At 41.3% G+C, this 15359-nt stretch overlaps 1 protein-coding gene across 4 annotated transcripts in view; it reads left to right on the top strand.

The window, feature by feature from the left end:
• Positions 1 to 202: 202 nt before the first annotated feature.
• LOC306801729 (uncharacterized protein) overlaps positions 203 to 15359 on the top strand; it is a 95737-nt gene continuing 80580 nt past the window's right edge. For 2 of the 4 annotated variants that reach the window (XR_013774165.1, XM_079305060.1), the window contains exons 1-2: positions 203 to 863; positions 1799 to 1988. Coding sequence is in view for 1 of the 4 variants with exons in the window: in XM_079305060.1 (XP_079161186.1) it covers positions 846 to 863; positions 1799 to 1988 (208 nt within the window). In the remaining 3 variants the exon portion in view is untranslated. Of the gene's footprint in view, positions 864 to 1675; positions 1989 to 15359 lie in introns of those variants that run through there. The other 2 variants (XR_013774166.1, XR_013774167.1) reach the window with 1 other exon arrangement.

Raw genomic sequence — 15359 nt, 5'->3', positions numbered from 1 at the left:
ATAGCCATTTTCAGCTCGGTAGGTTTGGATTGGTTTTGTGTGTGTGTGTGCGCTGTAGGTCGTGGTCCTTGCGGACCGCTGTGTTACGCAGAGCAGTGTAGGTGTGTGAATGCAGAGAGGAGCCTCTTGTCTCCATTTAATCCCGGGAGATATTTCCGTAGAAACCACCCCCCACACACCCCCACCTCCCCCAATTAAAAGCTTCATTAGCCGCACTGCCCTGTCAAGCATATTGCCATAGCGTGGGTGCATTTACATTCCAGCGCAGCGCCTTTCCTCCCATCGCTGCCTCTCTGCCGGTCCCCTCCCGGCGGCGCCGTCCCCATCGCAGCCCCCGGCCCGCGGGGTACCCGCCGGGGTCGCAGCGGGGCCGGGCTCGGTGCGTGTCCGTGTGCCCGTGGCTGCGGGGGATGGAAAGGAGCCTGTCCGCGCAGGGCCGTGCCGCTTTCATCATCAGCTCCAGCTCGCTGCGTTTCGCTGGCTCACGTCCTCCTCCTCCTCCTCCTCCTTCTTCTCCTCCTCCGCCAGACTGCTCCAGTCGCTCACAAGAAGGAGGCTGGACTCTGGAAAGGCGGCTGCTGCTCGCATTCCTGCTGCAAGGGCCTCCCCTTCAGACGGCCTTTGCCAGAGCAGAACTTTTAAAAATGCTGCAAATAGGATCTTCTTTTTCTTCTGCTTGTCTGAGCCCTCCTCTCCCAGCGTTCCCGAGCGGGGCTGGTTCTCGCCTTTCCTGCGCTGTACATCCCAATGCAGAGGGCAGAGCGCCGAGGGCTCGCCCCTTCGCTCATCCCTTTCCCTCACTCCCTCTTCCCTCTGTTAAGGAAATGGATTCCTTTGCCTGAGCAATGATTCGGGCTTTGCAGGTTTGTGTGCTCTGAGGATAAGGGCTTTTGCTGGTGGTTTTCCTCCCCGGAGTCCCAGTGCACAGTGCTGCTCAGGGAACAAGCCTCTTGATTTCTCTGCCTTTCTCTTTCATAGAAATATATTTTTAATGGCTGTAGGTATCTGCGCCATGTGAAATAGGGCGTGTGATATCCCTCCAAACCCCTTGTAATTGGACCATGACTGAAAAGGAAATATGGGGGGGATGTCTGGGGAGGCAGGGGGTGCACAGGCAGTTTCGTCCTTGCAGACCTTCTCCCCCCGCCCTTTTCTCTGCTGAGGAGGGAAAAGGGGATGTGCAGTAAAATGCCGTCTCTGGGACAGGTGCCAGCTCCCAGACAAAAGAAGTAAAATAGGCGGTAAAGAGGGAGGGGGGGTGGAAATTAATAGGCAACAAAAATAGGAATCGAAAATCTCCGAGACGCAGGGCTGGCGAAAGGGTTGGTGCCCGACCGGCCTTTTTGCTGAATATTTTCTGTGCGATGGGTGGGAAGAAGAAAGTTGCGGCACACTTTTTATTCCCGTCTCCTCTGCAGACGTTTGGGAGCGCGAAGGGAGGATGCTTTTTTTTTTTTTTTTTTTTTTTTTTTTTTCCCCCCCCCCCCCCCACTACTCCCCCCCCCCACCCCCACTTCTTCTTTTCCCTCCTTTATACTGAATTATTCATATTGTCAGTGGTGAAGCCAGGACTATTAGCATGCATCAGACATGCTGTTTGTCTGTTTGCTAACATTCTTCATTCAAGACTTGTTAACTACCAGACAAGCTTAACACGCTTCTCTTTTTTCCCCTCCCCTCCTCTTTCCCTCCGTCTCTCCCCCCTCGCTCCCTCCCTCGCTCCCTCCCCTCTCTTCTCCCTTCCCTTCTGCCTGCTCTGCTCCCTTCCCTTCGCCGCCGTCCCTGCCACCCCTCGCAGCCGCCCATTGTTGCCGGCGGGGCCGGTGCGGCGCGGGGCGAGGCCGCCTCCCGGGCCTGCCCGGCCGCGCGGATGCGCCGCCTCGCCCGGAGCCTCCCGCCCGCCTTCCCGGGGACTGCGGAGCTGCGAGGGGGAACACCCAGCGCCGCATCCATCGGCGGCTCCCGGGCCGCCGTCCCGCCCTGCCAGGGTAAGCTGCTCCCGCCGGAGCGCAGGGGATGCCAAGTGGGAAAATGAAGTTTCGGGAACTACGTGGGGATCGGCACATTGGCTCGCGTCTGTCTGATAATTTGTGATTAACCAGGAGTGCGTTATCAGCCCGGCGAGGTCCTGGCTCATTCGGGAGGATCGCTTTGCTGCCTATTAAGGATGTGATAGACTAATATTTGCTATTGTTGCTGTTTTTTAGGTTCTCTTCTCCCTCTCTATCGAGTCTGCCCCTCCCTTCGCTAGCCTGTTTAAAACCAGCAAGCTTCATTTTCTTAGCAGACAAAGGTCGATCACAGCTTTTATTTCTGAATGCAAATGTTCTAGGACTTGTGCCAGTCCTGCCTTCATTGAGCACAATATAGCTGCTTTCCTGAATGGCGCTTCCCCCTTCCCTTCTAAAAAATAGAAATAGAAGGGGGCTTAAGAGAAGAAACAAAGTTGGGTGGTGCAAGTTTCTTACATTTATTTAATATTTCAGTCTGTGTGAAGCGTTATTAAGCATCCCTGTGCAGAGCAGCTGTAACGTAGCCACCAGCCAGTGCATGGGGTTTATTTGTAGGGACACATACGAGAGAAGGGACCTGGTGACATTGCTCAACTTCTGGCTTTGCAGGTAACTATCTGATGCTCTTCAGTCATTATATCTCATCACATATCCTATTAATTTTATCATGTAAATCATATCCTGATTTTCTTAGCAACGTGAATTTGAACGTAAATATTTTCAGCATTCATGTTTTAAATTTTTTCATACCTGAAATTGTTCAGGATTTGTTTCTAATTGCCATTTTTATAATATATTTTTAAAATTCTATTTTTCAAGGCCTTTAAAGGTCCATAAGCGCCAAAAGTGTGTTTTCTTTTTATCTTTTGCGTGTGCACCCTGGCACATGCTCACGCACACTCCCACTCTCTCTTCGGGTGTTAATGAAGGAATTTATTTTAAGTAGAATACTTAAATATTAGAGTAATGCCATTTATAGACCAAAGAAGCATGTGGATAGAAATGTACTGAGTTAGGCACAATTTGACAGACAGTTAAACACTTAAGATTTATTACTGCTGTGAAGTTGCCAGACTTATGATAATAGATATTTTCAATTCTTTATATAGATTAATCTGTGTGTAAATTAAAGTATCTGAAAATAAATATATTTTAGGACACTTGATGAGGAAATTAGTCCTTTCATATATATTTCTAAACCAAAATGCTTTTTCTGCACCAGGAAAAAATGGGAGACGCGCATAAAAGAATTTAATATTTTACTGTTAATTTGATTTATATCTAGGATTTAAAGTAAATAACAGACCAAATACAAATCAGTTTGGGGGTTTTCTCTAAAAAAAAAAAGCCAAAACACCCCAAACCCCCAAATCAAACAAATAAATAACACCCCCCCCCAAAAAAAAAAGCCAAACAACAAACCCAAAGTAATTTGAAAATACCTAGAGACTTATATAAAAATAGTTTTAAATTCAGGCCATTTGACAGCATTGTATCAAAGCCACCTCGGTATTGGCATTGCATTAGAAGTCTTTTATGGCAACATAAACTGAAATACAACTCATAACTGTAAGTAGTAAAGCAGTATTTATTGGCTGATCATGCTCAAAGGAACTAGAGAATGTTTTAGTGAACTGTATAGATTAAGAAAGGAATTTAGGAGCATATGGCTTGGTGATAGCTAAAATTAATTTCTTTAAAGTAGTTTTTAGAGGCCTGTAGCAGCTACACGGTACAATGCAAATAAAATATTAGTTGAGGGTTCACAAACTGCTGCTGAACACTCCTCACTGAGAAATTTCAGAGTACACGGTGATATTGCTCCTGATTATGCTATTTTTCTAAAGAAAATATATATATATATTTTTATCCTTAGGTTGTAATACTTGGGGGCTGTTTTGTTGATGAGGGCTATCTTAAAGGAATATAAAATTGTTTCTCACATATTAGTTCATTGTTTTGTGGAGGCTTGCTAGAAATTACCTCTGAAAATAAAAGAAGCAGAATTGCCTGGTTTATTTCACAGTGAGGGTTTCTGTAAGTATGCTAAAAATTAACATAGCAGTGTATAAAGACTACGTGCATGTTAATTGAAGAGGGATTAAAATCTGTTCATTAGATTGGCAATTTCCAGGGTTTAAATTTAAAATTATTTTTAGTCTGTAAATAGAAATATAACTGCTGATAGAACTATTCAGCCCCTCAGATGAATGTCTTCAGAAATTATGCATGTGAGCTGGAGCATTTACATTTTGAAAGTGTTTTGTGTTAGAGTGCCAAGATTCTCGTACAAAATGTTTGGTGCGTGGAATGAAAAATGAAAAGCATAGACAATACTTCTCTTAATTAAAAGATTTTTTATAGCTGGCTAGGATGAAGTTTGGCATATTTTCAGATAATAATTACAAAGTTTTGCATATTTTCAGGTAATAATTGAGTGAAAATAATCTAGGATAGAGCAAGTTGAGGGCAAAATGAGTGTATCTCCCTCATCTCAATCCTCAAAATGCAGTTTCATCTTCCAAAAGGAAATTTAAGGAGTTGCTGATAAATGAACTGTCTCTTCTTAACCTCCCACCTATCTTGGCTGAAAATCTGGCTTTTGCCTACTAGTGTGGAGAATGAGGGGAACACAAGGGCAAGGTCCGTGTGTTCTAGGCCTGGGAGGGGTGCAGGGTGCTGGGCAGAGTCGTGCTCTGAGCATGGCACAGCAGGGATCCTACAGGAACAGGATCTGCAGGCAGGCGGGCTGCCATGGGATCCTTACTGCCAGAGACAGCAAGTGGGCCGTCTGGCTAAACTTCTGAAAATTAATTGTGATTTCGTCCAGATGAACGTTGCCAGGTTTGGATCAGGGTAAGAAAGATTTTATTGTGGGTGAAGGAGAAGGAAAAGAGAGGAGGAGGTGGAGAGGAGAAAGGGAAAGAGAATGGAGCGGGAGTTAGGTCTTTGAGATGTGGTTGCAATCCAGGGTTCTTGTCTTTGTTGAATATGGAAGATGAGTAGGACTGTGAGGCTGGATTGTATTTTGTGTGGCTCTATGGGTACAGCACTGTCCTCTCAGAGTACGCACCAAGTATTCATACTCCTAAGGAAAAATAAAAGGAGTGGAAGAAATGCCTTATTTCATCCAGTTTTCTTCAAGGGGGGGGGGGGGGGGGGGGGGGGGAAACAAAAAGTTTTTTTTTGGGGGGGGGGGGGGGGAAATTTTATTCACATCCACTCAGTCCTTCATCAGCCCTGCGAACAGAAGGGTTCTGTGCTGCACTCAGCCTCCGTCCATGTGCCACATGTTCCATAAACCTTGGCAGGGCCTTGGTGCTCAGAGTCTGCTGTGCACATGGGTGCTCAGGGCAGGGGCAGGCCTGTGATAGTGACACCTTCCCTCAGGAAAATGGAAATGTGCTCTAATTAGGCATTTTTCCTGCTAACTGCATCAGTCCCTTGCAGCTTGAAGCAGGTGCCGGTAATCAGCCCTCCCTCCTCCCCCCGCCGTGGTGGTGCTTGTGCAGGTCTGAGATGCACAACAAAGCCACGCTGCCACAGTTCTAATGCTGATTTATGGCGCCTGTACCTGTCCGAGAAGGGGGGGGAAATAATTTAAAAATATGATTGCATGTCTTTTGTTTCTCAAATAAGACACACTGTGGAGCGTGTTCCTTTCATAGCCGCATGCGTGTTCGTGCAGCATGTGCTCGCCCAGCGCGTTTGATTGTTGCAGAGATAAGTGTTCATTTATTCAGTATGCGTGCAGCTAGCTAGACTCACGTTTGCAGCCAGAAGACAAAAAGTTGGAATCCCTGTAGCCAGCACAATAGACATTCCCCAGCAGTGATCCCAGTAGAGAGAAAATGGATGGGTATATGTTTGGAAGTGCACAAGTACTTCTTCAAGTCCTGAGTTTATCTGCTGTAAACTGTACTGGGCTGTGCAAATCTGTACTTGTTTATGTATCTGACTCCATACCTGAGCCACAATACATTGAATTCTATTGAGCTGAGTTTGATGGGCTTTGGAGCGATCCCCCACCACATTCACTAACGTAGTCTGTGTGCACATTTGTGGAGTCGCTAATAATTCTGGCCTGTAACTTCTCACCAGAGATCGAACCAGCCTGTGATTCTCTTAGGAATGGTGCAGAAATCTGTCCACAGGTATTCCTCTGCACTCACAGAGGGTATTTTAAATCTCCAATTCTATTTAAATTTGACTTATGATCTCTAAAATAGAATGTAACTCTGTTCAAGACGTGTTCAGTTGTAGAGGGATATGTAGGAATAAAATGCCTAGGATCAAGCCGTTTGCAGCTTGTCTTTTAAAAAAATATACCATCAAATATGCGATCTCATAATTTTGAATTGCCCTTTATAAAACTGTCTTTTTTTACAGATGAGTATTACCATTTATTTAGTAGTTGTATACTCGTCATTCTTGCATATTTTGAAATTTGCTGTTCTGTACCTCTGAAACAAAGGATCTGATCCAAAGGCCTCTGAAGGCGACGGGGGTTTTTCCACCGACTTCAAATGGGATTTAGATTAAGACTATATACATAATAGTTTCAAATAAAGATCTGACTGCTACAGTGGTTTTCAGGGTCTTCCACAAAACTTTACAAAACTCTCATAAAAATTGTCTAGGCATGATGCTCCAAAATACATATCTAAGCATGAATCGCATTTTGCTTTAAAAAAAAAAGGTGGGGGGGGGGACAGGATGGCACTCCAAAGAGCTTTATCTTACTAGTGCTCCAAATGAGTGTTCTATGAATAAAAAAGAGAGAGTGTTGGGTCAATATTTGGTATGTAGCTGATGCATTACCTTATGCATTCTTTATTTAAATTAGGGCAGCCTTTTTGGAAGGAGTCTATAGATTTGAGATGGCAATGCCTGTTTATTTTTACACACGTAAATTTAAATTAACCTCAACCGTCGTATCCTGTTATCTGCCAAGGAAAACATTTAGCTCCTGTCCAATCTGTGTGGAGTTTCAAAGTGATTTGCTTTTTTCAAATTTGTAAAGCACAAATAGAAAAGTAAATTGCTTTGCATACCGATTGAATATTTTGCAAAGGGGAAGGAGGAGGATCTAAGGAAAAATGAATTTATTATTATAATAACCAATATACCTTTATCAAATATTAATTAAGCCATCATTTTCTACAGCACTTGATTGATTGCATTTGAATTGCTGACTGATATTTTTGCCACACTTTAAGTCTGAGGGACACTTAGCATGTTGCCCATTTATTCAGATACCTTCACAAAGATATGTTTGCTGTGGCATTCATTCAGCTCCTGAAGTTCTTTTGTCAATGTAAGCAGACATTTCCAGAGGAGAGGGCAGCTACAATTTCAATAATAAAAGAGTTCACATGGTTTTATAACTATAGAGGCAAATATTTTTGGAGTGCCAAATTAGAAAAAAGAGTACTATATAGACTGGCCTCATTTTTTTTATTTTTCTCTGATTTTTTTTTCTCATTTTATGTAATTTCAGAAGTAGGAAAGTACCCTGCAAACAGTTGATCTCAGAAGCGAGAAAACAAGTAGCAGCAACATAAAGTCTGTTATTTTAATGCTGGGGGGACAGGCCGCTGAACTGAGTAGCTTAGAGAAATATGTGAGAGGAGAGCATTTTTGTTTTTCACAGCTCTGCTAGGCCAAGGTGTTTTACACTGGAGTTAATTCCTCAGAGAGGAGTCAGTTCGAGGGCCTGTAAAAGTGATCACCAGATGCTGGTTTTTGACACAAAGTTACATTATTATTTCTAAAGCATTGCTTGCGGTAACTGGTCTCATGGAATCACAGCAGCATAGGTGATCGAGGAGGGCTTGTTCTGTGGGAGAGTTTATTTGCATTTTCATCTGCAGGATGTAATAACCATAAAGCAGCTACAAATATTGACAATGTCTCAGATGGACAGTTTCAGTTCAGGCAGTTCTGTGTTGGTGAACACAAAGCTTTGACATGGACTTCTAAATGCATTGGCAATCTTTTCAGAGCTGCTCTTGCTTTTTATTGGAATGCAGTCTGCAGAAGGCTAGGAAAGCTGTTTTGTTGCATCCAAGAGATTTTGATTGCTGTATTTGTTTTGCTACCCAAACACAAAGAGCTCTGGTATATTTACTTCTATATTTGTATATATAGCAAGTATCATTTTTAAAAAATTTTTCTCTTTGATAAATCATTATTTATTTTCTTCTTTTTATGTATATATTTATTTTTTTCTCTGGTTGCAGATTTTTTTTCTTTTTTTTTTCTTTTTTTTTTTTTGAGGAAAGGAGAGTTCTCATGATGGCTTTGTTACCTTTGACGGACAAGATGTATTGTCTAATTTTCCTATAGGAAACAAAATAGTATATCCAGTCATGAGTCTGTGGAAAGTCTCCCACAGATATCAGAGGGTTTTGGATTGTACTCTGAAACCCAACTAACACTGATTTAAAAACCTTATGCAGGAAGCCTGAACTCAAATGACTCTTAAAGTGCATTTAAAGAATGCTACATTCTGCACAACCTTCAGATTTGGGCAGTGAGCTTTTGCACCTCCTTGCTTTATCCAGTTTAACCTGAGGAGTGTCAGTCCTGCTTTCTGGTTTTAAGGGGCATAGCACCTTCCTACTCTAGCAAGCATTTATGAATTGCGGGGTGCACTGAGGGAATTGATCACATCCCAAAATGGATGGAAACTCTGTTACAGGTCCAAAGAACATATATAATACTGCTGCAGGGGTTCATCATGAGATTTAGTTTTGGTTTAATGCAGTGTGACATATAGGAGTTTTTTTTGATTGCTTAGTTATTACGTGAATAAATAATTAACATTTAAAAATTTGTTTTTATTAGTAACCGTTTTATAAAAACAGTTTTTCAACTCGATCTTTTATGAAGATAGCTAGTTACCATTTTTTAATTGAAGGTTATATGTTACTCATTCTATAATTATTATAGAAGGAGGAATTAACATGATCACATGGAAATTTTGTTTCTTAAATGGAGATTTACATTGATGGATTGAAGGTTCAAGGTGCAGATTTACATTTAAATTACATATTACATGACATTTAAATTTTAAATTATACTAAAACAATTATTTCTACTGTCTTATTGGTACCTTTGAATGTCTCTATAAAATTATTTCATTTAAAGCATAACCTACTCTACTATGTATATGTCTTGTGTATGAGATCTGAGCATTTTTTGTATGAGTGCACTCCTGTTTGGTGTAAATGAAAGTGAAGCTGCATGTACAATATTCACATGTATACATTTAAGATGCTGTTTAGCACTTAGAGTAGTGATTACTTCTCTGTAACAAAAAATGGTTTTGGGGTGGTATTAAACAGAATAAAAATTATATCTGTCTGGTGCTTGCATTTTGTTTTTCTCAAAATGCTTTCAGGAAGCAAAACTCAGCAGTGTTGCTTAAGAGAAGATTAAAGATTTCTATTTAATTAATTAATTAAAATCTATTAAGGGATACCACATGGCTGCAGGTACAGCCAGCTGGGAGCAAGAGCTGATTTGGGACAGGAAAGACAACTGGAAGGTGGTTGTGCCTGTTGTAAGGAGCAGGCCAGAGAGGAAGTCAGGAGTCAACATAGAGTAAGTGTTATTTTCTAAGGAGACCTTCATGTTTGTGGAAGGTACCATACATGTATATATGTCCTTGCTGGTGCAGGTCTTTGGTCTGTGGCACTGTGGGCCATGTCTTGCAATCAGTTTTATCAAGTTGGAAGGAAGTTTGAGTATGAGCATAATTCTCTTCCCAAAATAGATTTCTTTACAGTGTCAGTTGGATATGATTGGTTTGTACCCATATAAGGTTCTGGGCTGGACACAGAAGCACTAAAATTCTGTCATTGTTGAAATAATTGCTGCAAGCTTTTTAACTTTTGATGCATGCAAAGCTAAATACAGCACAGAGTCCACATAGGCCTGGTGGTGGGTTGGATTTCACCTGGAAAAGGGGGGGTAAGTGCACATGTACCCAGTTGCCGAATTTTGTAACTTTCCTTGTCATTGGCATGTTCCTCCTGAGATACAATCTAACCTAAAACATTCAATGGAAGAGCAATTGAAGGCTCAGCAGAAAGTGCTAACAACTTCTCCTCAACATTAATCTGTGAAAAATTAGGCCTACACCTAAACTGTGTATATAAGTTTTAAGGTTGCAAGTAGTGGAAGAACAAGTAGAAAGGTCTTACAATTCAGTTAACACCTAGAGGTCAAGCTGAAAAACCACCTTGGCAGTGCATTTGCAGCATTTGCATTGTTTCAGCCTTGTGTGAACAGTTCTCTAGAGCGCACAGGACAAAAAAGTTTCCACAGGTGACCAGTGGCTGTTGGGTGGGTATTGCTTCTAATGCAATTTAAAAAATAAAATCACTCTTCACAAAGTGAATTTCATCTTCATGCTGATGGCCAGTTCAAGGCCTACATAAATTTTAAGGCCCACTTATATATCCCCCATCTTTTCTCTGTCTGTTGTGTACCATGAGCTACTACTGTAGAAGCCACTGGAAAAAATAACAGGTACAAAGAATAATTAACACTTCTGGGACTGGGATTATTTTGATCACACAGTTTATTTAGTCCTTCTTCTATGTTTTCTTATAATATCCTTTAATTTGTAAAATATTCATCTAGACGTGCTATTGTCCAGAAATTAGACCTTGATGAAACAGGAAGTATGGTGCCCTTGTCTGGAAAAGTGAGTGAGAAGTTGGGAGATTTTTTTTCATTCAGCCTTGAGTATAAGAGTAAGCATCTCTTCTAGTTTCCTCAGCTCTTTCCATGCCTCAGTACCTCCCCTTGTAACTGGGAGATAAATCTGGTGTTGCCCATGTTCCTGCTGAGAGAAACAGCTGATGTGTGAATAAACCATGTGCAGCAAATGCACAGCACGGAGCACTCATCTGGGAAGGGAGTGTTGCTCAGAATGCAGAGCTTGCAGAATTTGAGGGGTGCAGCACTGTCCTTGCACAAGGGGCATCTTGTAGTGTAGATCTGGGGTGTAGCTGCTGTTCTAGGCCTTGACTGCCTTTGAATGGAGTTTTTCTCATAGTGAGCCTGGGCCTTGCCTCCCAAAATTCACAAGTATTCCTTACCAAAGTGGAATGTATTGCTTCCCATGAGGTTTCTTTCATCACCACTACCTTGTAAATTGATCACTCTGTTTTATGCATTGATAAATAATAGGAGAGACTAACCCACTCAGCATCTGCATCAATATATACCCATATACCCAAAGTCAAAGTCCAGGTCGAATCAGAACAGCTTGGGAGAAAGACACTGTGAAATTGCCTGATCTCTTATCCTTCCAGTTTAGGATTCTGCTGTGCAAGTAATTAAAATCTGGTATGTTGGTAGCATTTTAAGATTATATGGGGAGGTTAGGTAGATCATTGCATTTAAAAATCTATAAAACAAAACAATCCTCCCAAACAGCATACTAGAACCATGAAAACTAGAACTTACAAATCATAACAATTTATGTACTCCCTGCAGAACAGAAAGCTGGGAGGCAAATTTTAAAAATAAAGACACAAGCATATTTTACATGTTTTGTTTGCTGGCTCTTTTTGGTTTTTTTCCCTCTGATAATTCTATTCTTTTTAGCCTACTGCTTGCCTAAATGTAATTAAGTTTAGGATTTTTTTCTCTTTGCAGCAACCTCTCCTCTGTTTGCACTAGGAGCTTGGTTTCTGGGAGCCAGGAGGCAGGTTTGTCCACACTGGCACTGTGGCACTGCAGTGGCTGGAGCAGCAGATGTCCTGGTCACTCTCTGTCCATTCCCCAAGAGCATGGCCACCCTGGAGTGCCCCAGACACACACGGGTGCTCAACAAGGAGCAGCTGAGTGCACAGAGCCACGCTGGTTCCACCATGTGGACGCCTTCAGCAGGCCAGGGTGTTTCAGAAACCCTGGAAAAGCTGTTTGGGTTTAGTTTTTCCCTGCATTTTTAATAAATGTGCCAGTGAAAACCAAATCCTGCAGGTGCTTATGCACAGGACTGACCTGTGCACCACAGATAGTCCCAGACTGGGACTCTCCGTGTTCTGTCTCCATGTCCTCTCCACTTTTCAATGGCATCCCCCCTCCCCTCACCCACAGCTTTTGGTGCTGACTGGCAAACCAGTGCTTTGAACCAAAGGTAGGAATACAGGAGTCCTGCAGCCAGACCTCTCTGAATTGTTTCCTAGTATTCCTCTGCCCAGTTTGGCAGCTTTGTAGTCTGATTATTAATGGCTCTGAAAATCTTCAAGTGAGTGCTTCTGGGCCCCTAAGTTGTGGTGTTGGTGTTTATTTTGGTGTCTCCAGCTGGCTCAGGAGTGCTTTTGATGACTGGTGGTCCTGGACTTTCATTCCCACTTCCAGGCTTAGCTGCATATGGATGTCCTGGGTACCAGGGGAGTGTAAGTTGGCCAGAGTAGGCAGCTCCCCTCCCTTGTTTGCAACATCAGTTGGAATCAAAGGGGAGAAATTAATGTGATAAACCTAAACAGGAAAAGAGAAGGTGTAGAAGTTCCAGTCTGGACTGTGGAGTTGGGCAGGGTTTGTAGTTATCTGCATAAAGTGAGTGCTCCAGGTCTTTTTCATGCTCTTTGCATGAGACTTCCAAACTTCTGTTATTTTTTGGGTTTTCCCTTTCTTTCTTTACTGTTTAGGTCAATTGACATCCAGTCTTTCCAACATCCTTGGTAGGCAAAGCTGTGTTTGCAGTCATTGTTTTGCTCATGCACCTCCTGTGTGGTCAGTGTCTGCCTTTGAGTGATACCCAGATCAGAGAAAGGCAGAAGCAGCTCCCTGTTGTCCTCAGTGAAAGGTGTCCTCAAAGGGATGAGCAGGTTTTCAGCTTCCTGAAGCAAAAGCTTGGGAGCTTCTGGTACCACAGCCAGACTGACATGGTTTCAGTGCACTTTTTGAGAAACAGATGTGTTGATTGCTGCAGGAGTTCATTGTCAGAGATGATGAGAGTTGAAAGTGAGAGATTGTAGTTAAAAAGAAAATCAGTTGTAAAACAATGTTTCAATCTATAGCCTCAGTAAGTAATTTACTTTTGAAATCTAGTTCTGCTCAGAGATGAAACCGTTTCCATTCATGTCTTGTTGAATCACATTAGAGTCATAAGTCAGTGTTGGGAAGTTTTGTTTTGTTTGTATAAGAAGCCCTTCCAATAACTTCTCAAAATCCTCACAGCTGTTTTCTTTGTGTCTGATTTTAAAAAGTGGAATTTTTTACAAATGCATTTGAATTTTACTTTGCAATTAGTAAAAGGCTCCTCTTTAGCATGGAATATGCACATTGCGGACTATTTAACTGGAAGCCAATTTTTGTTTCGAGCATATATTTTATGAATAAGTTACTAGTATCACTTATTTTAGATATACTGCTGTAAATAATGCAATGACTTGTATGACTTGTATCTCTGTAGGAGTTTTGCAAAGACCAACACCATGAGGCATTAAACCTCTTCCTAAAATATATGAAAGAAAATATATGAAACAAATATAAAAAAGAAAGTGACATAAAATTTTTTCTTTGAGAAATAGAGATAGAGAAAAAAATAAAGACAATTGGGTGAAACATGCTTCTGTTGATTTGAGAATTCATGTTTTATTTTGTCTAGCGATCAATATGCATTTTTTGCTTTTAGAAAAGAAAAATACGTAATCTGATTTCCAATTTGAATAAACAGATTACCTATGTTTCCATATTACACGTTTTCATTTTGCACTCCAATTTTAATTTTGCTCGTGTGTGTCCTGTTTCCAGTATGAACTTAAGTGTTGAAATCCACTGCTTTTGTAATTTTTTCTTTTAAAAGGAGAAAGATGCAGATTTCAGTTCAGATATGTAAAGCAATAGACGTGATTCCGTGGCTGCTGCTGGTGAAGGAAGAAGCTTCTGGAATGGCAGTGTCAGAACCCGAGTAGTTGTCTCTGCAGTAGCCCTGTGCTGGTGTTGGACCGCTAGGCAGGCTCATCTTCAACAGCACATGGTGCTCTCCTGTACCTCTGTTTAATTTGTCTCATCTGTGGCACAGTCTCCTCTAAAGAACTCAAGCTTCAGATGAAAATGCAGTTCTCAGGCAGAAAGGAATTGCAGTAAAAATAGTTGTACAACTAGTTTGTCCTATGATTAATAGCAAGACTTGCTTAGACGTTAGTCTTTGATTTCCTCTGTTTAATTGTAGCCCTAAGTGAAATGAGTTTTTTGATTTATAGAAAATGCAAAATTGGGTACAGAAAGTTTTAAATTACAGTAACAGTAAAAAAATTCCCACAATAATCATCCCATATTGTTTCAATTCAAAAGAGCTAGGGCTTGATTTGTGTGGGAAAGAACTCATAGCAGCCAAGTTCCACATTTGAAACTGGGGAGAGGGGAAGATCAATTACCCTCTTTTGAGAGTGCAAAAATATGCCTCAACTTCACTATGTAATACTTTTATCATATATTCCTTCTCTGGAAGGGTGTGTGTTAATTTAGAATAGCTGTTTTCTTGCATGGATATGATGTAAAAGCAAGTAGAAAAATTGTGTTCAAATATACAAGAACATCGGTTAAAAAAGCAAAACCTTTAGGAGCAGCTATGGCTTGTGATCATGATGGAAAACTGATCTGTTTTACAATATTTGCTTTATGCAGAAAGGTTCAATAAACTGAAAGTTCTAACAGCCGTAGTTCAATAGCAGTAGCTTTAATAAGAATAGTTTAATTCCTAAGCTACTTTTTGGAAGTTCTGCATAGCTGTTCTCACTTTTGCTGCCCCATATTTGTGTTGACTCTTTCTTTCATTAGACCTCAATGCCTATGTGTGTTTCCAGCACTAATCCTAGATGCCGAAATTCAGGATAGTAGAAGTATATTCAGTATCACTGAAGCTATTCCAGAGTAAATGACTTTGCTTTAACGGATGAGACCAAATTCTGCTCTGTTTGCAGGGGTAAATGCTGAAAAACTCTGATCTGACCTATGCAAGTTTGCATGGGAGTTTCTGAGAATAGGAGTTTTGGCTCTTTGTATTTGGTTTTTTTGACTACCGCAACGCAGTTACAAATAATTCTGAAAATAATAATGCAGTTTTTATTCTGTTGGCCACCTTGGTAGCTTTTAAAATCCTGCTTCGCAGTCTCCCCTCACATACAGTTTCATTTGGAACACACTGAATTTACAGTTTGAATGTAAAGTGCTGCTTCTATTCCATTTGATTTGGCATGACCAAGATATAAAATCTAAACATAAAGCATAGTATTGATCCATTTATAAGCATTTTCAATTTGTGCTGCACTTCTTGGATAATTTATTGTTGTAGAATTTTGAAGTCAGGTGAGATCT

This window comes from Erithacus rubecula, assembly GCF_903797595.1.
Source record: "Erithacus rubecula genome assembly, chromosome: 4".
In the NCBI taxonomy this organism is placed as follows: Eukaryota; Metazoa; Chordata; class Aves; order Passeriformes; family Muscicapidae; genus Erithacus; species Erithacus rubecula.
This window is presented reverse-complemented; position numbering and strand designations above follow the sequence as displayed.